At 40.9% G+C, this 26403-nt stretch overlaps 1 protein-coding gene across 1 annotated transcript in view; it reads left to right on the top strand.

Annotated features, from left to right (window-relative positions):
* Positions 1 to 2996: 2996 nt before the first annotated feature.
* TMEM30A (transmembrane protein 30A) overlaps positions 2997 to 26403 on the top strand; it is a 44328-nt gene continuing 20921 nt past the window's right edge. Inside the window, exon 1 of the mRNA XM_068551631.1 lies at positions 2997 to 3346. Coding sequence (XP_068407732.1) covers positions 3110 to 3346 — 237 coding nt within the window. The 5' untranslated portion in view covers positions 2997 to 3109. The remainder of the gene's footprint in view (positions 3347 to 26403) is intronic.

Genomic DNA, 26403 nt, shown 5'->3' with positions numbered 1-26403 from the left:
TGCCTGATGTTGTTTATATACATTTACCAGTCAACGGAACTTAGCAAAACGCTTCTCCATTAACTTTGATAGGTGAACGTTTTCCACTTGTGCCTGAGGCTGAAAGGAAATTTACATAGATCAAAACAACATATAGACCTACTTATGTTACCAGTGCTGTGCTAAGAATCTGAGAGATAATGACATCACGTAAGCAAGTGAGTTATCTGCCAGATAAATATTAGATCGGCTCACCTCCTGAGACTTGCAGTCATTTTGAAAATACATTCAATTATAAATTATGAGGCGCAAACACTCCTTTAGTTCCCCTTCCCTTAGCTCACCTTCCAAAAGGAGTAACTGTAGACAAAGCCTTAAAGAAAATAAATGTTGGGTATTTTTTTCAAATGATGTGACTTACTCTCTGCTCTGGATTTCAAAGATGCCAATTTAATGTGGGTTATATATAATTAAAAAAAATTTTTTTTTACAAATATATACTTATTGCAGAAATTTTGGAAAATACAAGATTGCAAAGTAGAGAATAAACATTCTCCATCTGGTCACTGGAGGTTACCACTATTTCCTTTTTAGTTGGGCTTCATACTACATACCTATGCTACTTTGGTATTATGATTTAGTCACTTTTTGTATCATGAGTATTTCCTTGGGTCATTAAATACTTGGTAGTTTTAAAGTGTCTGCACAGAATCTTATTTTATAATAATGCCATACTTTGTTGAGGTTTTTTGAATTATCCAAAGCAAAATAAAGAACTGGCTATTGAAAACTGGCAGTTGTGTAGCAGTTGAATAATGCTGGTTAGCCGTTAAGGCGGCGTGTTGCAGCGCAGAGTGCTTTTGGCTGTTTCCTGTTTTCTCCTGATTGCTCGTGCGTAAAGATGCCTGTCGTGCAGAAACAAATGGCTGTCCAGTTTATTAAAATGCCTGACACCTGCACTTCCAGTCACCTGGGCCTTGAATATAAATAACGGAGCATACAGCGAGCACATCTAGCGATGACAAATACACCTTCTATTTTTCTTCCTCTCCCCCCCAAAAATGGTAAATCTGATCATCTTCACATATGAACTTAAAATATGGAAAATGTTAAGGAAGCAAACAGATGGCTCGTAACTTTGTAAGTACTTATGGTGTATCTTCTTGCTCATGAATATTCTGTACTATAACCATTGTTTCTGTAGTTTAATTAAAATGTTTTCCTGGTGTTAGCTTAGAAAAAAAAAAAAAGTAAAATAAAGAGCTACAGCTTACTACAAAAGACTTCTTAACGACCTGAATAGACATTTTTCCAAAGAAGACATACAGATGGCCAACTGGCACATGAAAAGATGTTCAACATCGTGAATCATCAGAGAAATGCAAATCAAAACCACAATGAGCTATCACCTCACACCTGTGAGAATGGCTATCATCAAAAAGACCACAAATAAGAAATGTTGGCAAGGATGTGGCGAAAAGGGAAGCTTCCTGCACTGTTAGTGGAAATGTAAACTGGTGCGTCCACTGTGGAAAACAGCATGGAGGTTTCTCAAAAAATTAAAAATAGAAATACGATATGACCCAGCAATTCCACTCCTGGGTATGTATCTCCCCAAAATGAAAACACTAATTTGAAAAGATACATGCACCCCTGATGTGCACAGCAGCGTTATTTACAATTATGTACCAAGCTATAGACAACCTAAGTATCCGTCAACACATGAATGGATAAAGTAGAGATGGTATATATAAAATGGAATACTACTCAGCCATAGAAAAGAATGGAATTTTACTATTTACAACAACACGCATGGACTTGGAGGGTATGTTGCTAATTAAAATAAGTCAGACAGAGAAAGACATACTGCATAATATTGCTTACATGTGGAACTTAAACGATGAAACAAACTAGTGAATATAACAAAAAGAAACAGACTCACAGATAGCATAGAAAACAAACTAGTTTGTTACCAGTGGGGAGAGGGAAAGGGGGAGGGGCAAGGTACGGATATGGGATTAAAAGGTACAAACTACTATGTATAAATAAGCTACAAGGATACACTGTACAGCACAGGGCATACAGCCAATATTTTATAATAACTATAAATGGAGCATAACCTTTAAAAATTGTGATTCACTATGTTGTACACCCGAAACTTATATAATACTGTACATCAACTATATCGCAAATAAAGAAAAAAAGACTTCTTAAATCAATGTGCAAAAGATAAACGTGGACTCAGAAAAGACGGTACAAAGTAACTTGGACACTATCAATGGCGGAAAAACAAGCGAGAACAGCTCAATCTCGGCCAAGATAACAGGGTTAACCAAGTCGGATGATTTATTCTTGAGGACAAAAGGGGCACCCATCATGCATCTCACTTAATATTTACACTTGCACCTTGTGGGGAGGTTTATGTTTTGAATTAGAGAAAGTCGTGGTTTTACAACTCAAGCAAATACTGCCGATCCCACGAGCCGCAGGCTCTCTCGCTGTGGCCTTTTCAGTGCTCCGATCCCCTTCCGAAAGGGCTTCGAGGTGAAACAAAAACCTGTCTGGCACCGGAGCCACCCGCTCCTGGGCTAACGGGTGTGGCCCGGGTCGGCCGGGTCTGACCCGCCACCCGGAACGGCCGTCGCCACGATCCCGAAGAAGCGGCCAGGTGCGTGCGAACCGAAGCTTCTGCGAGCGGAGCGAAGACGCGCCTGTGGCGCAATGGCCGAGGCCTCTTCGCCCCACCCACCCGGGGCCTCGCAGACGCCAACGCAGCTTCACGCTCTGGGGACAGAGGCCCTCACTTTGTCGTCACAGGGCCGATGATCAGGGGGCGTCCGCCTTCTCCCTCCCCCTTCTACCCTCCTCCCTTTTCCCCTCCCCTCGCCCCTCAGGCTTCTCCCTCGTTCCTCTCTCCCTCCCTCTGGCGTCCCCAGCCGAGTCCCGCTTCCGGTCGGCGGCAGTCCCGCCTCTTCCGCCTTTACAGCCGAGGCGGCGGCGGAGGCGGCGGCGGAGGCGGAGGCGGCGGCGGCGGCGGCGGTGGCGGCGCCTGCGCGTCCTCTGTCAGGGTCAGCAGGCGGGTCACCTGGGCGGTCCACCTGCGCGTCGCGGAGCCGCGCCCTGGGGGTCGATGGCGATGAACTATAACGCGAAGGATGAAGTGGATGGTGGGCCCCCGTGTGCTCCCGGGGGCACCGCTAAGAACCGGAGGCCGGATAACACGGCCTTCAAACAGCAACGGCTGCCGGCTTGGCAGCCCATCCTTACCGCCGGCACGGTGCTCCCCACCTTCTTCATCATCGGCCTCATCTTCATCCCCATTGGCATCGGCATCTTCGTCACCTCCAACAACATCCGCGAGATCGAGGTGAGCGGACGGGAGGCAGCGGCGGTGGGAGTTGGCGCCGCCGGGGAGCGGGGTCCCCCCCGCCGGCCCGACTCCTTCCTCGGGTCCCGGGGCTTGACAGGCGGGCCCCGCCCTCCCCTACCTTCTCTCTTCCTCAGTTTCCTCTTTCTCTTCCTACGGGTTTTCTGAATTTGCAGTTTTGCCCGCGCTTCCTCTCGCTGTTTACCGGGTTAGAGAGGGAATGAATGTTTAATGCAGAGTGTGGGTCGGGGGAAGAGCGCCCCTTTCCTGGGCGGTGTGTGTGGTTTTAACCTCCGACGGCGGTGGAAAAAAGAAACAAAGAAAAAGAGAAGTGGAAGGAAGTTCTGTGGAGATAAAACGCCAGGAGAGTTGACACGGCCAGAGTGTCATTACCTGTGTGGGGATTATCCCGGGACACGGAGATTAACACCTTGGCCATTGTTGGGGAAAAGGACCCAGAGTCATAGAGGCATTGATGATTTTTATGTCAAGAAGGTGTCATGTTACCAGATCACATATTAGGACGTGTGACCGAGGTGTGTACAGTACCTTTTGAGTTAATAGATGCTTTTAGTTATAGGGCATGAGGTAAAAGGTAACCTGAAACTTCAATTCCGGTTTTGCCTTTAGGCTACATTGATTAATAACCATGCCGTACATTCGCCCTAGTTTTTTTTTCCCCCAAACTTAAAAAAAAAAAAAAAAGAAAAAGAGTCAATGACCATAACACAGAGACTAATTTGTGAATTGTCTACTGAACATCTTACTTTTATAAGACGTGTTAGAGAAACTTGGGGAAGCATCTTGACTTTTGTCAGCGAAACAATCATAGTATCTTCATCCATCTGCAGTGGTGAACATAGGTTGATACAGAATGTAAATACTTTGTGTAGATGTCCAATATTAAACATCTGCTCGTCTACTTTTCTTGAATATCTGAGAAATATTTTTATCTGTTCGAAAGGCGGGGAGCTGGTACGGAGTTCTCTTGATTTCTTCTATTCTATCAGATTGTGTCATTTTTTTTCCCTTCTAATTTTATTAAATACTTAAAAATTATGCATGCTTTTTAATAGGGCTTTCAAAGCAATTTTATTTCAACTACAGGAATAGGCATACTTTCCAGTTTAATTCACAGTGTTACCTGTAAAAGCAAAATCGTTATATTTTTTAATTGTACAGTGCTCATTTCTGTGTTAATAATAGTAATAAGAATTGTACAATATCTATAGCCTAGTTTTTAAATCTTTTACTAAAAACTCATTTTCAGTTTAATAACTAAAGAAAGTAACACAGTATGTTTTTTCAGCATAAAGTTTTGTTTTATCATTTTTATCTCCTAGTAGTCCTTCAAATGTAGTACTTCTTGTTCTCCCAACTGTACGAGGACCACGCATATCAGGATGTGAGCAAAGTGGTGTAATACAAGGACCGTGGGCTCTAGGCAGGAGTCAGGCAGAGCTGGGTTTAAATTCCAGCTCAGCCACTAACTAGCTCAGTTTATTGGAAAACAGAATCTCTCTTGAGCCTCAGTTTCCTCACCTGTAAAATCGGTAAATAATGCCCATCTTGTGAAATGTGAGAATTAGAAACAATATAGGTAATATTCCTGGCACTAAGTTTGTACAATAGTTACTATTATATTGTGATGACCCCGAATCAGGAGATGAGAAATGGAGTCAGAGGGGTTGGTATTTGCTAGTAAGCGAGAAGAGTATTGTAAAGTTGAGACAGAAACCAAACCCAGATGTCTTGATTTTCAGTCTTAAGCTTTCACACTACACTAGGACCCTTACTGCAACGTTAGTAATTAAGTAGAAGAAAATTTAACGTTAGAAATTTCGTCATCTTATTTAAACTTCTTAGGATTTTTTTTTTTTTTTAAGATTTTTTTGATGTGGACCATTTTTAAAGTCTCCATTGAGTTTGTTACTATATTGCTTCTGTTTTCTGTTTTGGTTTTTTGGCCATGAGGCATGTGGGATCTTAACTCCCCCACCAGGTATTGAACCCGCACCCCCTGCATAAGAAGGTGAAGTCTTAACCACTGGACTGCCAGGGAAGTCCTTGAAACTTCTTAAGATGTTAAGATGAAAGTAGCAATAGTTTGGAATTTTATATGATGAGTATTTACTAAATTATCAGAACTCACCTTCTATAGATATTTACTATACTATGAAGATAAATGTTTACTTTCTTTAACACTTTCGGATTCTGAAATAAAGTTCTTCACACCAAGTAGTTGGTGAAATGGAAATTGCTTTAAAAAATTTTTTTTTAAATTAATTTTTATTGGAGTATAGTTGCTTTACAATGTTGTATTAGTTTCTGCTGTACAGCAAAGTGAATCAGCTATACGTATACATATATCCCCTCTTTTTTGGATTTCCTTCCCATTTAGGTCACCACAGAGCACTGAGTAGGAAATTTCTTAAATAGTTCTCATGTACATAGTTCTGATTTCAAGTTGCCTGAAGAGTCTTCTGCAGCTTGATCTAGTTAGAAGAGCACTAAGGTTAAGAGTCAAGGCATGAGAGTTGAAGTCCCAACTTTTACTCCCTCGTTTGTGATCTTAGGCGTATTTTTGAGTCTCAATTTTCATTTTACTTGAAGAGCCACAAGATTCAGACTAGGTGGTCTCTAAGAGGCTGTTCAACTCTAATATTCTATGACTTCCGACTTTAATGCGATTTAAAGAAAAACGCTGCATATTCAAATTCTTTAACCTTTGGAACCAGAGGAAATGAAAATTAGGAATGATTAGGAATTTTGTACCAATGCTCACATGCAGTTATGCAAGTAGAATAAATTTTAAAAAATTTGTTGATTATGTGGAGAATTCGTTCAGAATCGGGTCTGGAGTTATTAGGAAAACCTAGGGAGCTTTTTCCCAAAACACACACGCTTGTTTCCGACTGCTGTCCACCCTTTGTCAGCCACTAGTTCAGTAATCAAATATGTTGAGGGTGATTAAAAGTAAATGTGTAGGGGGCTTCCCTGGTGGCACAGTGGTTAAGAATCCGCCTGCCATTGCAGGGGACACGGGTTCGAGCCCTGGTCTGGGAAGATCCCACATGCCGCGGAGCAACTAAGCCCGTGAGCCACAATTACTGAGCCTGCATGTCTGGAGCCTGTGCTCCGCAATGGGAGAGGCCGCGATAGTGAGAGGCCCGCGCACCGCGATGAAGAGTGGCCCCCGCTCGCCGCAACTGGAGAAAACCCTCGCACAGAACCGAAGACCCAACACAGCCAAAAATAAATAAATAAATAAATTTATTAAAAAAAAAAAAAAGTAAATGTGTAACGAGAAGTTCTTGGCAACATTCACTTCCATACTGTAAGTTGCTCACAGCTCTTTAGCCTATTGCCTCATTATTGAAAATTTTAAGAACTTGTATTGCTGTGTTATCAATACATCAAATTACTAGGCCAAAGGAGACTTGTCCAATCAGAATGCTTTTGTAATATAGCTTAAAGTGCTAAGATTAGAAATCCAGACTTTTTAGGTATAAAAATCAGAGGGTCTTCATCTTTTTCCCAGAAATTTTACACTAAAATATGACTACTCTTGATGTTGGACTCTCCTAAAAAGGGAGTAAAAAAGGTATTTAAAAATTTTAATGCTTATATTTGGAAGGATATCTCCTCCCCCCATTAGGTGTATATATCTTGTTTAGTTGGTTTTTAGATTTTCCATAATCTAATAAAGTTATTAGAAAACTAAAGTTGTTAATTTTATCATTCATAACAAAATATTTTAAATATTTAATATCTCGTTAAGACTAAGACTTAATATCTTCATTTATTATTAGCAGCAAGGAATGAATATTTTCTGTAATTTGGCAATTGTAGGAGTCAGGCACATCTTTCTAAAGGTAGTGTTTTTCTAGTTGAGGGTCCTTGTTGGTGAGGCAGAGATATTAATTGAATGGGGCTAACTTGAAACAGGTAGGAGGTATTCTTAATTTTTGCAATTTCACACATTTATCAGTGTGAAGTTATATAGTTATAATTTTTTTTTTAATTAACTTATTTTTGGCTGCGTTGGGTCTTCGTTGCTGCGTGTGGGCTTTCTCTAGTTGCAGTGAGCGGGGGCTACTCTCTGTTGCGGCGCGGGGGCTTCTCGTTGCGGAGCACGGGCTCTAGGCACGCAGGCTCAGTAGTTGTGGCACGTGGGCTCAGTAGTTGTGGCTCGTGGGCTCTAGAGCGCAGGCTCAGTAGTTGTGGTGCACGGGCTTAGTTGCTCCGCGGCATGTGGGATCTTCCCGGACCAGGCCTCGAACCCGTGTCCCCCGCATTGGCAGGTGGATTCTTAACCACTGCGCCACCTATATAGGAAGTCTTATATAGCTGTAAATTAATGGTTAGCATCAGATGAGGACGTTATTCTGAGTGATATTCAGTATAAACTTAAAACTAAACATTTACTTCAAATTAATATTGCCCAAGTGTTCAACATACATTTTCGTCAAATTTTAGTGGATTAGGCACTAAAAATTAGGCAAGTGTAAAGATTTTAATAGTCAAATGAATTGCAGTTGCTTAGAAGTTGACTTAGAAGTTGACTCTTGGAAATTAAGAGGTTTGTGGTGTTAGTGTTATTATTTGTTCCTCATGTAACTTTAGTACTTAGGGCAAGGCACGACAAAGTAAATATGGCTAGCCAGACCATTTTTGTGAAGCCCAGGAACTGAGAATGGTTTTACAGATGAACATTTGCAACTGAGTTTGATGATAGGGAACACTGACTTTGAACTCCAATAATGTGAAATGTTACCCCCCGCAAAAGAATTTTATTCTTCCTAGTAGACCTGTGTTACCAGAAAATTGTACACAATTGTTATTATATGTTGAATTTCGTCAATAAAAGTTTGTGCAAATTTGTTTTCTCTCTGTTATATAAGAACCTACAAATATCCTCTTGGTTTGCAAAGCCTAAAATATTTACTTTCTGGCTCCTTACAGAAAAGAATTTCCTACCCTTGACTTAGAGTTTTAAAGAGACATACTGGCAAATTTAGCAGTTGTTACAAAAATAGCAGTGTTTAACTTATACATTCTAATCCTCAATAATCTTTTCAAGGTAAGTGTAGTGATCACTGATAATTGCTTGTGTTCTACCTTCTTTGTACAAATAGATGTAGAATACCTTAGCTGAATTTACCATTAACCTTGGCACAGGTAATATCATTCTTCATTTCTTTGTCACAGTCAGATAAAGTTGAAGCAACTAAAGAAAATTGTTTTTGAAATTTTTACTTTAATTACCTTTTGTCTTCATTACAGCCTCTAGAAAGGACAAATAATTCTTTTTTATTTTGATCTTTTATTTTTTAATTTTTTTTTTTTAAAGATAAATTCTTTAGTGTGGAATCAGTTCAAAGGGGTACTTAAAAATGCCGTTTTTAATTTAATCTACTTAATACTTAAAATGACTTACCTTATTACTCAGCATTTTGTTGAGTGACCTGTTTAGGTATTATATTGATTTCCTTTAAGACAGATTTACATTCAAAAATGGAAGTTCTCCAGTTCTTATGCAGGGTAAAAATGGCATGTCCTTCAAATTCCTCCTTTCCCAACACATTAAATTCAGTCAGTTTCTTAAGAATGGGATGCATTTTTAGAATTACTAAGAAGAATTGCCAGTTTGATTTAGGAGAGCAATTACAATGGTAGCAGAATAAAGTTGAGAAATATGATAACTCTTAAACTAATCCAGTCATCTCCATCTGTTGTTCTGCTTTGTCTCTGGCTCTTTTTGTTTTGAATTTAAGATATTGGCAGGTCTCCAGTTTATCATTATATTCTGCACTGTGCCTTGTATGCTTTTGACATTTAACAGGCATTAATTTTTAAAAATAAGGGAACTGTAGTTCCTCTCCCACCTGGTAGCCTCTTTCTTTCTACGATAAGTTATGAACTATTATCTTTAGTATAAGCTTTTTTTCCCTACCTTTATTAGGGTTACAATTGACAAAAATTGTATATATTTACAGTGTTCATTGTGATGGCTTGATATATGTATATACTGTGAAATAGTCACCATAATAAAGCTAATTAACATGTCCATCACTTCCCATAGTTACTCTCTTATTAAAAAGACAAGCGATAACAAGTGTTGGTGAGGGCGTAGAGAACAGGGAACTCTTGTGCGATGTAAATTCGTACAGCCATTATGGACAAGAGTATGGAGGTTGCTCAAAAAGTTAAAATATAGACCTACCATAAGATCTAGCATTTCCACTAGGAATACATTTAAAGGAAATCAAATCAGTATCTCGAGGAGATATCTGCACTCCCACGTGCACAAACTTTGTTTTTATACCCAAATGGATTTTATTACAATCTGGACATTAGGCCAGGCTGCCCTTGAATTTTAGCTCATGAAGGATGTAGTGGTCTTTTGATGGTAAAAATTCACAGACTGAGTTAAATTTATCAAGAGTTTTAATCAACATTGAGCATTTTCTGTATGTAAAGTGCTGCTCTGGGCATAGTGGGTGACAGAAAAAAGTTTGTGGACAGGGCCTCTTTTTTTTTCCCTCCCCCCTCAAACAGAGAACCCTTCTGAAGGTACCTGAACCTGGAATCTACTGGGGGGAGATGAAACGTACATATTAAAGGAAAACCAAGCATTGCTAGATGAGTGGCACAGACAGAAAGAATATGCCTTAGTAGTCCAAAAGAAGACAAGATTACATCTGTCTCTAATAACCATGGAAAACCTTCTGGTGGAAGTGGGCTTTGAGCTGGAACTTGAAGGATAAATAGCACTTCTAAAGAGGAGGTTGGATGCATTCCAAGAAAGGAGATTTATATGAACAAAATTGTAGTGGCAGGAAATCAAAAGGTGTCTAGAGAAAGTAGGAGTAAGGGTAAATAAGCTGGTGCCAGGTTGTGGATAGACTGGGTATTTGATAACGATGAAACCGTCTAACTTAGATTGGGACTTGAACCCACGCGTCGGAACGCGAACCCAGCCAAAACCCAGACTGAGACTTGAACCCACGGTCTTTTAACTGAGATCACACACCTGGTCTCAGGACTTGGGAGCGGGCTGGGGAGAAACACACTCCACAGACAGAGTGTGGGCCATCTCATAAGGCGAGAGAGGCACCAGGATGTGGGGTCGTCAGTTTTTGTAGGGGTGGGTAATTTCATAGGCTAATGAGTCGGAGGAATATTCCAGCTATTTTGGGGAGGGAGTGGGAATTTCTAGGAATGGGGCCACTGCCCACTTTTTGACCTTTATGGTCGGCCTTGGAACTGTCCTGGCGCCTGTGGGTGTGTCATTTAGCTTGCTGATGTGTAACAGTGAGTGTATACTGAGGCTCAAGGTCTAGTGGAAGTCGACTTGTCCGCCGTCTTGGATCTATTTGGTTCTAAGTAAGGTTATGTCGCGTCCTTGGGCTATGTCATTCTTTTAAAGGTTGTGCCCTGCCTCCTTCCCTGCTGTTTCAATGAGATGGTGGTGTCCACTGTAGAACGGTTGCAGTGAAGCGCAGTTAGATTTAGGATGTATTATGGAAGTAGAGCTAATAGAATTTTCTCACGTAGTGGATGTGTCGGGTGTGAGAGAAATTGTAGAATCAAAGATAACTCTAAGATATTTTGGCCTGCATTGGAAGGATGGAATTGTAATTTTGTAACCAAGCAAGGGCTTGTGTGCCTGGTTGCAGAAAGACAAACTCTGACAGCAAGCATTTGCAGCAAAGTGTAGGGGTTTATTTGCAGGGTGCCATGCAAGGGCATGGGAGACGAGCCTCAGATCCACTCCAACTCGGTCTTTGGGTCAGGGATGTTTTAAAGGGGCAGGATGGTTTTGGGAATCAGGATATCTTTGGTTTACAGTTCTCCGGCCAGGTGGTCCATGGCTCGGGGGTCTGTAGGCTCATCTTGCCCTGGAGAAACAGCCTGAGTTTGTGTGTTAATGATGATATCTACAACAAAAATTTTAGTACATTAAGGATGTTATCACAACAGTCATCTGACTCTGGATGATTAGTGTTCACTTAGCACAGAATTGAGGTCCGAGGGGACAAAAAAGGGAATAAAGCTTTGGAGAGAGAGATTAATCATAAACTCAGTAAGGGAACACGGTTTTAGGGAAACTCGGCTTCAATCTATCAAGATGGGGAAGACTGTAGAAAAAGTTTTAGTGTGATAGTAGGGGGTTGGGGTGTGAGAAGCTGAGTAAAGAGTTCTGTTTTTCACTTGTTACGATGAGATGCCTTTTAAACATCCAAGTTGGAAATAATGAGTAGACAATTGAACATAGGAGGCTAGAGTTTAGGGGGAAGGTTGAGACTGGGTTTAAGCCCTGAGGACTCATCAGCGTAGATGATATACAAAGACATAAGATGGAATGAAGTCAAAAGAGTGATTATAGGTCAAAAAAAGTGAGAACATCCAAAGAAAGCCCGGAGTCACTCCAGTGTTCATAGAAGTTGGGGAGATGAGGAGGAACTAGCAAAGGAGACTGAAAAGGAGCAGCCAGTGAGGTAGGTGAAAAACAAGGGAAGTGCGATATTCTGGAAAGCAGTTTCAAGTAGAGTGTGTGAGTAACCATGCCCAGCGCTGATAGCTGCCGTAAGTGGAGGGCTGAGAGCTGGCTTTGGGGTTCACACCATGACAGGAGCGGCCTTGCAGTGAATGGCGCCACCGTCCGCACGGGTCTTCAAGCCGGCAACTCTGGGAGGCTCCCTAAACTTGTCATCCCATCTCTAGGCGTTAAGGTCTATGGGTTTTACTTTCTCTGTATTTTTAAACTCTTCTTTCCCATTACCACTGCCTTTTTCTTAGTTTATGGTTCTTAACATTTCTCATCTGGATTATTGCAGCAGCGTTCTTTTTTTTCTTTCTTCTTTTTTCGTTCTAGTCTGGCATTTTCTTTAGTCTTTCTGCATGTTACTGCCAGAGTGATCTTTTAAGCAGCCTAATCTGAATATCTCATTCTCTTGCTTAAAATTTCTTGTATGTCTCCCTGTAGCATTCAGGATAATGTTCAAAACCCTTAATGTGGAATGTAACTTTCTTCGTGATAGGCTACTTTCTGTTTCTCTGGCCTCATCTCCTACCACTCCCCTGCCCTTTGCTCTAACCATAGCAAACTGCTGTAGTTTATGGAATGTGGCATGCTGCTAGATCTACCTGAAATGTCCTTCCTTTTCCCATTCTACCATGGTTTTCAAATTACGTTCCTGTCAACACTATGGAAAGTCTTCCCTGATTTCTCCCCTTTCCATTTTCAAGGAAAATGATATATATAATACTGCAAGATCAAACATGTATAACTGTGGTATCCATCCATATCTAAAGGCAAACAAATCTGCTTATTGAACAGTAAAAATTCAGCAAACAAGTTTTTTGGCAAATGCTGCAAGCAGAAGAGGGCTGATGATGATTTTAAAACTGGCAGATTTTTTTGGTGCTTATTTTAGAAGGAGGTACTGTTGTATACCTATTAGTTCTGAAAAGCTGGAAACCATAGACCAACCTCCAATTACATGGATTTGTAGTTTAATTTCTAAATTAATTAAAATGTAAGAACGATTATGTGACATTTAATAACATTGTGCATCACTATGCTGAGTAAGTTGGCTATTGTTCTAAGCTCTCAGGTCTCACATTATATACAATTATATTTAACTTTGAAAAAGTTTTTAGAAATTATTTGTTATTCCTTGATTTTTACAACGATAGAATGTACTTTTTCTTCTCCCTTTTAAAAAACTGGCATGAAGTCTCAAAGCTTGATTTGTACTGGAAGAAGTGAGAGTCAAATTCAAGGATACTAAGCATATTGCTAAGGAAGAATTGACAGAACTTGGGTGCTAATTCCCAAGATGATGCCAAGATTTTGAGCTTGGATGCTTGGGACAGTGGTGGTACCATTTATAGGCATCAAAAGACCACAGTTGGGTGTGAGATTATGGGGTTTAGTGAATCATCACCGTTGATTTCTTTTTTTTAAGTAAAGTTTTCAGTGAAGCGTAACGCCCGCCCCCCCCCCCCCCCCCCCCCGCCCCCTGCCCCAAATTAATAAATCACATATGTCTGACTTAGTTTTGGAAAGATCACCGTAGATTTGAAATAGAGAGAGATGGTAAGAGTTTCAAGTGGGAAGGAAGAAATTCAACCAAATGAATACATCTAGGGATATAAAAATGGGACTGGGGGGTGAAAATAAGACCAGTGATGATTTAGAGAGGAGAGTATAATGTATGAAATATGATATGAGATAGCATGAGGTTATTGTCAGAAAGTAGCACTGGAGACAAAGATAAAAGCCACTAATGTTTGAACATCAGTTACATGACTATACAAAAACAATGTTTTATATAGAAAAGACCATGTATTTCCTTAAAATAAAAGCCCTGCTTTACTCATATTAACTGCTTATCTGTTCCTTTGATCTACCCTGTTACATAGATTGCAGCATAATTAGCAAAGCCCTTTTCATAGGTTCTGTCCTAGGCAGTTTTTATAACTTGACACTTCTGTAAGAGTTTTAAGGGGTAAACTAAAACTTCAGGTCGGAATTTACTTTTTCGTTTGTAGAAGTGCATTAAATGCCAGATATAAAAACTTTGTGTATGAAAATTTATATTATAAAATTCTATTTCAGATTCTAAAAGTTAAGATGGTGCTAGAATGACATCTACCTATCGTAACAAAGTTGTTGTTTTTGATCTGTATTTTAGGTGAAAACTCTGAAGATTTGGTAGTACTCTTTAAAACACCAGCATATTCATGAACAGTGCCAATTTTATTTTTAAAATATAACGTCTTTTAAATTGACTTCCATATTTCTAAATTACTGTATGGTGCATGTTATTCAGGATTAATGGGAGGCAGCAGTGCAGTCTAATGGAAAGAACAGCAACTTTGGAGCTAGACAGATATGATTTTGTCACTGTCATGGATTGAATTGTGTCCCAGCGAAAGATGTGCTGAAATCTTAACTCCTAGTACCTGTGAATGTGACTTTATTTGGAAATAGAGTCATTGCAAATGTAATCAAGATGAGGTTATTCGGGTGGGCTCCTATCCAGTATGACTGGTGTCCCTATAAGAAGAGACAGGCACAGAGGGAAGAAGATGTGAAGACAGAGACGTGGGGAGAATTGTGTAACAGCAGAGACAGAGGTGGTATGATGCAGCTGCAAACCAAGGAATGCCGGCGGCTGCCAGAAGCTAGCAGGAGGCAAGGACGGTTTCTCCCCAGAGTCTCAGAGGGAGAATAGCCCTGCTGACACCTTGAATTCAGACTTCTAGCCTCCAGAACTGTGAGAGAAGAAATTTCTCTTGTTCTAAGACACCCAGTTTGTGGTATTTTGTTTCACCAGCCCTAGGAAACTAATAATTGTCACATACTAGCTGACTGGCTTTGGGCAGTCATTTAACCTCTGAATCTCAATCTCTCTGTAAAAGATTAAAATAGTTCTGGTATGGAATAGACATTTGGGAAATAATAGCTAGTGTTTCTATTGCTATTCTTTCTTCAAAGATAGTTTATATTTGTATATCACCTAATTCATTCATTTATCATTTCCACCTGTGAGTATGAGACTTACTGATTGAATTAGAAGTAAACATCTTTTCTGTGGCTCCCACTCAGATTCTTTAACCTACAGAAACATGCAGAAGATTTCATGTGACCCATAGAATTTTATTAGGATATAAAGGATTGAACATGTTCTATAGCTATCAGTTTAGAACTAAGCTTTTGATTTTTTAAAAACTAATCTTCAAAAATAAAAGAGTGACTGAATTAAAAAAAAATTCCACTCTTAACTTTTAACAGGCTCTAAATAATTTAAGTATGTGTCGACTGAAGAAAAACCCGTAACCTAAAAGCTGGGAGTTAAGTTTTGTTTGGGGATCTTACTGAGGACTGCAGTCCAGGACACAGCCTCTTGGCTCTTAGAAACTGCTCCGAGGAGGTACGGGAAGAGTCAGGATGTGCAGGAGTCTCTGCTGGACTAACCACAAAGAACAGGCAGCCAAAGTTCATGATTTTAGTGCTTTTCTGTGTATGGGAAGATGCGAGAGTCTGGACTCACTGAAATTATACCTTACACGTGCGTCTTAACTATCTCGGGCCGGTATCTAAAACACAGAATGCTTCCTGTTTTTCTTCCATCCTGAATCTTCCCTCAGGGTGCACCGTTGGTGGGCAGCTGCGGTGGCTCATGGCTTGACCCTTGCAGAGCTGGGATGGGGGCCACATTCCCTGTCCACATGTGTATGTTTATTTCTTTCCTCCACCCCCTTTATCTGATGAGCTTTTTTTTTAAAAACTTAATTAATTAATTAATTTATTTTTGGCTGTGTTGGGTCTTCGTTTCTGTGCGAGGGCTTCCTCTAGTTGCGGCGAGCGGGGGCCACTCTTCATCGCGGTGCGCCGGCCTCTCACTGTCGCGGCCTCTCTCGTTGCGGAGCACAGGCTCCAGACGCGCAGGCTCAGTGGTTGTGGCTCACGGGCCCAGCCGCTCCGCGGCATGTGGGATCCTCCCAGACCAGGGCTCGAACCCGTGTCCCCTGCATTGGCAGGCAGATTCTCAACCACTGAGCCACCAGGGAAGCCCTGATGAGCATTTTTGAAGGGAATTTTTCTTATTGATGTATTACCAATTTAATAAAAAAGAAGCATTTTAAATACGTTTTAAAATGTTCGGTACTCCACAACATCCTGCTGTCTTTTTGTGCCTCTTTTACTTTTCCTCTCACTCTCTCAGTCAATCAATGCCCACCTTCTTTCCTACTCAGGCCTGGGTTATACAAATTACCTTGTCTACAGTCATAGTAATCTCTGTGGAAAATTCAGTGCTGTCCCTCATGTTTGAGCTTTTGAGTAGGAAGCAGTGTAACTTGCATTACTTCCTCTGAGGCAAGAACGTGGACCATGGCTCAGCCTTTACAGCCTTTTCTTTTTGCCGAAGATCTCTGAGTAACAAAGCAGGGAAGTTGGCTGCTGTTGTGCCACACCAGTGGCATCAGTGTGACTTATGAAAACTAAAGAATCTGCTCTAGGCACCTAGGGCAAGGTTACCGTCTTGACCTTCCTATCCCCTAGCCCTCTGCCTTGCCTGATGGTAACTGCACGAGCTTCCTTGTTGCTGCTGAGGTTACTGCGCCTCGTGTGTGCAGCAGTGCTGGTGGAGGGTGCCATCTCCTGAAGCTTCTGATACCGTCATTTCTAAGAGTTCTAGAACAGTACTGGGATGGCCTTTTCCATGGCTCTATCCCCATTTTGTCACCTGGACTGCAAAGCCACACTGCTCTAGCTTGTAGTAGCTCGTCACAAAAGCTACCCCTTTAGCTTCGACTCTGCAGTCCAATTCCACTTGCCTGGTTTCTGAGACCTAGATTTTCCTTGTTACTGGTTGCCAACTGTTTTATAAATGGACACTGTAGAAAAATTAGATACTTTAACTGCAGAACCCCTGATTGGTTATCAGATCTCTAACTCAGAACTTTGTCCTAAATTCATGTATCTTGGGTTTGTTCCTGTGCTAAGCCCTCAATTAGAGATTGTCCCTCTTGGTACTGTCTCCCTGTAGATAACATCCACTTGTCAGCCCTCATGGGGAAATTTGCTAGATACTGGATTAGGTATGTGTTTCCATAGTACCTGTACTTCTTTTACCAAAACACCCATTCCATCTTAGTGACCGTGTTCTGTATTAGACAGTGAGCTCCATGTGGTTAGGTATTGGGTTGAGTCCCTCTTGCCTGGAACACACAGACATTCAAGTAAATATTAAGTTATTAAGTGATTCTTTCCTGACAGGGTGTTCAGGAAGAAATGAAAGTCTCGTTATCTTAGACTTTTTAAAAAATCTGTTGTTGTATCAATACAAGTGTTTGATTATGTTAGCCTCCTCTGTCTCCGTTTCCTTATTTCCTTTTTTTAATTTTAATTTTAATTTTTTTGGCTGCGTTGGGTCTTCGTTGCTGCACGCGAGCTTTCTCTAGTTGCAGCGAGCGGGGGCTGCTTGCTCTCCGTTGCGGTGCGCGGGCTTCTCATTACGGTGGCTTCTCTTGTTGCGGAGCACGGGCTCTAGGCGCGCGCGGGCTTCAGTAGTTGTGGCTCATGGGTTCAGTTGCTCCACGGCATGTGGGATCTTCCCGGATCAGGGATTGAACCCGTGTCCCCTGCATTGGCAGGCGGATTTTAACCACTGCGCCACCAGGGTAGTCCCATTTCCTTATTTCCTGCAGGACATTTTTAACACTCAGGGTTATTTAGCTTTCAGAGGCTTTGTTGTCAGCAATATTAACCAACTCTGGGTAGCTGACAGGGGAAAGGGATTTATTGGAGGAGATTGGGTAGCTCTCACACAGAATAGATAGGAGGTCTAGAGGTTCAGGTTTGGAGACAGGAGGGAAGGAAGGGAAGTTTGGAAGCAGAAACAGTGGCTCAGATGCCACAGCTGCTGTTGAGTTCCCTGTTAGACTTCTGCCGGGCTGCTGATCTCATCCCACCCACTCCTCTCCGATTTATACGGGAGATTCAGTTCTCTAGTCTCAGTCAGGATTGATCCTATGTATGCTTTTGTCCTGGCTCCTGGGGTTAGGGAGAGGAAGGACTCATTTATTCCCTTGGCTTCTGAAGTGGAAGTTGGAGCCCTGCCTGCCTCTGAAACTCTCCACCAGGAGAATTCCCCAGGGCTTGGAAGTGTGTTTGGGTGCTGGGCACCCAAATTAACAACAACAATAAGTCACAGTTATCCCCCAGATTTTTCTTCATTCTTATAATCTGCAGGCTCTGAGTTTGTATATCAGAAAGGATGGTATGTTCATTGTGCAAGAGGACATAGGATGGTGGAGAGAACAGAGATTTTGGAGAAAGGCAGAGCTGGGTTCAAATTCTTGCTGGGTGACCTTGGGAAAATTACTAAACCTCTCTAAATGTCAGTTTCCTAGGTTAAAATAAGGAAAATAAAAATTAACTTTTCAGGACTATGTTTTAATGAGATGGTGTGTGCTAAGTGCTTATAATGTCTGACACTTAGTATGTACATTCAATCAACAGTGGCCAGTAAAACAAAGCATGTGGTTACGGATCCAGTTTACCTTTTAGCGTTGTCTCGTTTCCTTCCAACATGAAAACTCTGTCCACAAATCCAAAGCGTTTATGCTCGTCGTCCTTAAATGTACCTGTGCTCTCTACCTTCGCGCTTCTGCATATGTCGCCTTTTTCCATCCTTTTTTTCCTTTTAATGGCTCAGTTCAAATCCTCTTTTCTTCTCAGTGAGAAAGTGCTCGTCCATCTAGTACTTACTGCCCTCCTTGCCGTTCCGTTTAGCACTTAATGTTGATAGTCATTTTCTTTGTGTTTATGCACTATCTTTGATAGCCTTCTAGAGGGCCAAGGGGACTGACTGTGGTGGTGAAGAAGCAGTTTAGTAGAAGGAACATTGGACTTGGAGTAAAAAATCCTTGCTTCTAGCGTAGCACCAGCTACTGCTGTTTGTGTATCCTTGGGCAGGTTTCTGAATGTTCTCTTTATGTAAAATGAGGATAATACTATAGGATTTTGGTGAGGATCAGATGAAATATGTGTGGAATAGAAAGGACTGTGTAAACTGTATCGACTAAGTATAAGATATGATTACTTTTGTATCTTCATGTCATGCCTTGCACATAGTAAGGCTTAAAATGTTAATGACAATTTTTTTACTTTCAGAATTTCCTGGAATCAAAAGACATGCAATTTTTTTGTACATTTAAAGAAGTATAATTAAAAGATTGTGATGAAAATGTTATAGCTATTCTTTGAAGTATAATTTAACATTCAGCAATAATTCTTGGTTTCAAAAAATGTTCAGTTTTAATATACTGTAGTATAATTTATTAGATTTCACATTCCATTGTATTATTGTTGTTCAGTTAAATAAAGAATAGATATCTTTGCTTAATCACAGCTGATGATCTGTCTTTCCTCCTTTGCCCTAGAAAATAATTTGAAAGAGAGTGGTTTAAGAGGTTTCTGTTCAGGGGCTTCCCTGGTGGCGCAGTGGTTAAGAATCCACCTGCCAATGTAGGGGACATGGGTTCGAGCCCTGGTCCGGGAAGATCCCACATGCCACGGAGCAACTAAGCCCGTGCGCCACAACTACTGAGCCCACGTGCCTAGAGCCCGTGCTCCGCAACAAGAGAAGCCCATGCACAAAGCCCACGCACCACAACGAAGACCCAGTGCAGCCATAAATAAATAAATTAAATTAATTAATTTATTAAAAAAAAATGGGCAGAAGACCTAAATAGACATTTCTCAAAAAGAGAAAAAGAGCTTTCTGTTCAAAGGCAAACAATATGGTAATAGGCCCAGCTGACAACTTTTTCTTTTTGATCCTTAAATTTGACTTAGAAGAGAGAGAAGATGTGCAGAGATTATTAAATTAACAAAATCGAAAAAAAATTTAATATATTTTAATATAGAATTTTGAATATAGTTCATTTTTCTAAATGGTCTCATCTTTTCTTTCATCTTGTCAAAATCATAAAACTTGGCTTTTAAGTGCGACATTGTGCATGAATAAGCCCTGGGTGGAAAGCTGTGGCCTCGCAGGTTTAGTGAAAAATTATATATGCTTTGCCTCTCTTCATTTAGGAGACCTGTTTTTTTAGCTTGTTTTAATTACGTGCCTAGCTTCTCTTAGATATTTGCAGTGAATGAAAATTTTCTGTAAACAAAGTTTCATTAGTAAGTAAGCCTTGATGGAGGACATTTCAGTAGGTTATATTGGAATTTGACAAAACCAAGTTTTATTAAGCAGTTTTGTGGTTTTTGAAAAGCAATTAGATGTAAATTTTTTTATTTTAAAAAAATTTTATTGGAGTATGGTTGATTAACAATGTTTTGTTAGTTTCAGGTGTACAGCAAAGTGATTCAGTTATGCATATACATATATTCATTCTTTTTCAGATTCTTTACCCATATAGGTTATTATAGACTATTGAGCAGAGTTCCCTGTGCTACCCAGTAGCTCCTTGTTGGTTATCTATTTTATATATGGTAGTATGTGTATGTTAATCCCAAGCTCCTAATTTATCCCCCCCACCCCGTTTCCCCTTTGGTAACCATAAGTTTGTTTTTGAAATCTGTGAGTCTGTTTCTGTTTCATAAATAAGTTCATTTTTTATTATTTTTTAAATTAGATTCCACATATGAGTGATATCATATGATATTTGTCTTTCTCTGTCTGACTTACTTAGTTTGATAATCTCTAGGTCCATCCATGTTGCTGCAAATGGCATTCTTTTGTTCCTTTTATATGGCTGAGTAATGTTCCACTGTATATATGTACCACATCTTTTTTTTTAAAGATTTATTTATTTATTATTTATTTATTTTTGGCTGTGTTGGGTCTTAGTTGCGGCATGTGGGATCTTCGCTGAGGCATGCAGGATCTTTCGTTGAGGTGCGTGGCCTTCTCTCTAGTTGTGGCGTGTGGGTTTTCTCCTCTCTAGTTGTGGTGTGCAGTCTCCAGGGTGTGTGGGCTGTGTAGTGGTGCGTGGGTTCCAGAGTGTGTGGGTTCTGTAGTTTTGCGGCACGTGGGCTCTAGTTGAGGCACGTGAGCCCAGTAGTTGTGGCACGCAGGCTTAGTTGCCCCGCTGCATGTGGGATCTTAGTTCCCTGACCAGGGATCAAACCCGCATCCCCTGCATTGTAAGGTGGATTCTTTACCACTGGACCACCAGGGAAGTCCCTATGTACCACATCTTCTTTATCCATTCCTCTGTTGATGGCCATTTAGGTTGCTTCCATGTCTTGGCTGTTGTAAATAGTGCTGCAGTGAACATTGGGGTGCATGTATTTTTTCGAATTATGGTTTCCTCTGGATATATGCCCAGGAGTGGGATTGCTGGATAATGTGGTAGTTCTATTTTTAGCTTTTTAAGGAACCTCCATACTGTTCTCCATAGCAAGAATAGGTACAATTGTAAATTGTACCAATTTACATTGCCACCAACAATGTAGGAGGGTTTGGTAGGTGTTGTAATTTGATGCTCTATTTTCTATATACATATTTTAACCTTTTTTTTCAATATGAAAAGAAATTGAATATCCATATGTAAAGTTTAAATGTTCAGTTTCAGAAATAAAGATTAGTTGGTTTTTTTTTTTTTTTACTTTATTAAAGACAATTAATTAGGGTTGCTCATGATAAAATTCTTATTTATCAAGAGAGTGATAAGACAAGTCATAGTCTAGGAGAAAAAATTGTTAAAAGGCATATCTGATAAAGGACTGTTACCAAAATGTACAAAGAACTCTTAATAGTCAATAAAAGAAAATGGAAAACCCTATTAAAAATGGGCAAAAGACCTGAACAGATACCTCACCTGACAATATCTTAGTCAGCTTAGGTTGCTGTAACAAAATGTAGACTAGCTGGCTTAAACAACGGGTACTCATTTCTCACAGTCCTTGAGGCAGGGATGTCCAAGATCATGGTGCTGATAGGTTCAGTTCTTGGTGAGGACCTTCTTTCTGGCTTGCAGATGGCCACCTTCTTGCTGTGTCCTTACCATGGCATAGAGAGAAGGAGCTCTGATTTCTTTTCCTCTTCTTATTAAGGATACTAATCCCATCATGGGGGCCCCACCCTCCTGACCTCATCTAAACCTAATTACCTTCCAAAGGCCTACCACCAAATGCTATCATAATGGGGATTAGGGCTTCAGCATAGAATTTGGAGGGAGAGGAGACACAAACATTCAGTTCATACATTCTGCCCCTGTGCTCCTCAAATTCATGTCCTTCTCACATGCAAAATACTTTCATTCCATCATCAGCCCCAAAAGTCTCAACTGGTTCCAGTATCGACTCTAAAGTCTAAACTGTCTTCTCAATATCATTTTAATCAGATATGGGTGAGACTCAAGGTATGATTCATCCTGAGGCAAAATTTCTCTCCAGCTGTGAACCTGTGGAACCAGATGTGCTTCCAAAATTCCATGGAGGGACAGACATAGTATAGACACTCAAATTTGAAAGGGGAAAAAATGAAAAGAAAGGGGTGATGAGTTCCAAGCAAGTCTCCAAAACCTAGCAAGACAAATATCATCAGATCTTAAGGCTTGAGAATAATACTCTTTGGTCTAACACTCTGCCTTCAGGATCCACTGGGGTAGAAGTCCTGCCCCAAGGCTCCGGATTGCTGCCGTCTGGTCTGTTGAACTCCTCCCCCAGTATGAACCGAGGATGTAGCCCTGATGATCTCGAAATCATCTTTGGGATCATTCTTCTCATCTTGGAGAATCAATAGCACATTCTGTAGCCGAATGGCTGTATGGGCCAGTCCTGTAGGATCTAAGCAAGTCCCTCAGCTTTCCTTCATTTTGTCCCTTCTCTTTCCCCTTCCGTTCACACTGGCAGTGTTTCTGCTGGAATGGCTGATTAGGTCCATGGTTCTAACCCGCACTAATCTCTTTATCGAATGATCGTTCAGCTACACCGTAGTATTCTCTTCAGAACAAGCTTTCTCATTTTTTGTAGTATGGATAGGTTTGAGAATTTTCCAAATCATAAGTTTTGGTCCCTTTTTGCTTAACATTATTCCTTATTCCATTTGTTTCTCTCTTCTTCCATTTTACTATAAGCAGTCAGGTGGAACCAAGACACTCTTTGAACACTTTGCTTGGAAATCTACTTAAATATCCAGTTTCATCCCTCACAAGTTCTACATTCCACAAAACACTAGAGCACTCTTTAGCCAAATTCTCTGCCACTTTATGACAAGGATCACCTTTTTTTCCATTGTCCAATAATGTTCCTCATTTCTGAGTAAGACCTCACCAGGATGGCCTTTTACCATCTATATTTCTACCAATATTCTGATCACGTTTATTTATTAATTCTCTAAGGAGATGGAAGCTTTCTTTCTAACTCTCCTCATTTCTGTCTGAGATGTCACCAGAATCACCTTTAATGTTTATATTTCTAGCATGCATCTCAAATCTCCAGCCTCTAACCGTTTCCCAGTTCCAAAGCCACGTCTGTCTTTTTGAGTATTTGTTAAAGCAGCACCCCACTTTTCAGTACTAAAATCTGTCAATTTGGGCTGCTATAAAAAAAAATAATATAGACTAGATGGCTTAAAAAACAGACATTTATTTCTCACAGTCTTAGAGGCTGGGAAGTCCAGATCAGGGTGCTGGCAGATTCAGTTCCTTCAGATTCTTCACCCTGAAAAGGGTGAAGACCCTTTTCCTGACTTGTATTGATAGATGGCTGCCTTCTCACTTTGTCCTCACGTAGCTGAGAGAGAGAGAGAGAGAGAGAGAGAGAGAGAGAGAGAGCGTGAGCGCGAGTGCGCTCTGGTCTTTCTTCTTCATCTTAGGAGGATACTAGTCCTATCACGGAGGCCCTACCTTCATGACCTCATCTAAACCTAACCCAGGGACTTCCCTGGTGGCGCAGTGGTTAAGAATCCACCTGCCAATGCAGGGGACACAGGTTCGATCCCTGGTCCAGGAAGATCCCACATGCCGCGGAGCAACTGAGCCTGTGCGCCACAACTACTGAGCCTGCGTGCCACAACAACTGAGCCTGTGCTCTGGAGCCCTCGAGCCACAACTACTGAGCCTGCGTGCCACAACAACTGAGCCTGTGCTCTGGAGCCCTCGAGCCACAACTACTGAGCCTGCGTGCTACAACTACTGAAGCCCTCATGCTCTAGAGCCTGCACACTGCAATTCCTGAGCCCACGCATCGCAACTACTGAAGCCCATGCACTCTAGGGCCCACATGCTGCAACTACTGAAGCCTGTATGCCTAGAGCCTGTGCTCCGCAACAAGAGAAGCCACCGCAATGAGAAGCCCGCACACCTCAACGAAGAGTAGCCCCTGCTTGCCACAACTAGAGAAAGCCCGCGTGCTGCAACAAAGACCTAACGCAGCCAAAAATATAAATAAAATTTAAAAGATAAATAAATAACCCTAATCCAATGTCCCCACCTCCAAATTAATCACATTGGGAATTGGGGCTTCAACATATGAATTTTGTGGGGACATAAACATTTAGTCCATAGTACACAGATGGCAAGTAAACAAGTGAAAGATGCTTGACATTATCATTAGGGAATTGCAAATTAAAACAACAGCTAGAGAAAGCCCTCGCACAGAAACAAAGACCCAACACAGCCATAAATAAATAAATAAATAAATAAATAAATAAATAAATAAATAAAATTTAAAAAAAAAAGCAATTAAAAAAAAACACAAAACACTAAACATACTCTTGCCATGTAATCCAGCATTTCTACTCCTTGTTATTTACGTAAATGGGCTGAAAACTTAGGTCCACACAAAAACCTGCACATGGATGTTTATAACAGTTTTACTTGTACTTGCCAAAACTTGGAAACAACCAAGATATCCTTCAGCAGGTGAATGGATAAATAATCTATGGTGGACCAAGAAAATGGAATAATCTTTAATGCTAAAAAGAAATGTGCTGTCAAGCCATGAAAAGACAGTGAGGAACCTTAAATGCATATTCCTAAGTGAAAGAGGTAAATCCGAAAAGGCTACGTACTTTATGATTCCAATTATGTGACATTCTGGAAAAGGCAGAACTATGGAGACAGTAAAAAGGTCCATGGTTGTCAGGGGTTAGGGATAAGAGAGGAATGAATAGACAGAGTACAGAGCATTTTTTAGGCAGTGAAACTATTCTGTATGATACTGTGATGGTGTATGTATGTCATTATACCCTTGTCAAAACCCATGGAATGTACAACACCAAGAGTGAATCTTAAGGTAAACCACTGCCTTTGGGTGATAATGATGTGTCATTGTAGGGTCATCATTGGTGACAAATGCCTTACTCTGGTGAGGGATATTGATAATCAAGGAGATTGTGTATGTGTAGGTCCAGGGAGTATATGGGAACTCTGTAGTTTGCACTCAATTTTGCTGTGAACCTCAAACCACTCTAAAAAATGAAATCTATTTTAAAAAATTCGTATAATGGAAAAAGTTTTCTCATTTTAGCTCTCAGGTCAGGTCTTCTGACAGCAGCTGGTGTACTGCAATTCAGTTCTGACACTGACCACCTGAGTTAGTGTCAGACTCCGCAGGTGTAAGGGCACAGTCCCCAACACTGTGCTTCAGGACCACTCAGACACCAGCTGCGAGTCAGGGCCCCAGGCTACCCATACTTCTGGCCAACTGGCTACAAACCCGGGAGTTCCCAAGCCCCCCACCCCCCCCAGACTGCCCTCACTTCAGATGCCAGTTGCAAGTTCAGAGGTCTCCAGGCCACTTGCATTTCTGACCAACTGCCTAAAAATATGGGAGGTTACTGTAACTTCTCTCAGGTTCCATCATTTGCTGGAATGACTCAGAACTCAGGGAAGTGCTAGCCTTACAATTATAGTTTTATCATAAATCATATAAACTAGGACCAGCTAAATGAAGAGACACATTTGGCAAGGTCTGGGAGAGTCTTGAATATAGAGCTTTGTGCCCTCTCCCTGTAGAATCAGGGCACATTGATGGGTTAACCAACCTGGGAGCTCACCTGTGCTTTGGTGGCCAGAGTTTTTATTGGAATTCCATGATGAAGGCATGATTGATTAAACATTGGCCACATGATTGAACTAAATTTCCAGCCTTCTCCCTCTTTCCAGAGTTTGGGCTGGTCCAGAGTCCCTAATCACATCTAGTCTTTCTGGTGACCAGCCCTCACCTGAGCCATCTCCTTAGCATAAACTCTGGTGTGAATCAAGGGGCTTATCAAAAACAAATACACTCTTATCACCAGGGGAATTTTAAGGGATTTAGAGGCTCCCTGCCAGGAACCCAGGAGAAAGATAAGACAGATTCTTAATTATCCAACACCAGGTTTTAAAAAAATGGTAGCCCTTGAGGAACCTGGTAGTTTTTTGTTTGTGTGTTTGTTTTTTTAATTTGAAAATGTGCCATGGAAAGCTGAGATGATGGAAAAGTTGTTTAGACTTTATAGTTATTTAAATCTTTATACATCATGCAGTTTGAATTTTGTATTTATGATTTTATGCATAAATGTATTTCT

The sequence above is a fragment of the Eschrichtius robustus genome, chromosome 9, assembly GCF_028021215.1.
Source record: "Eschrichtius robustus isolate mEscRob2 chromosome 9, mEscRob2.pri, whole genome shotgun sequence".
NCBI lineage: Eukaryota > Metazoa > Chordata > Mammalia > Artiodactyla > Eschrichtiidae > Eschrichtius > Eschrichtius robustus.
This window is presented reverse-complemented; position numbering and strand designations above follow the sequence as displayed.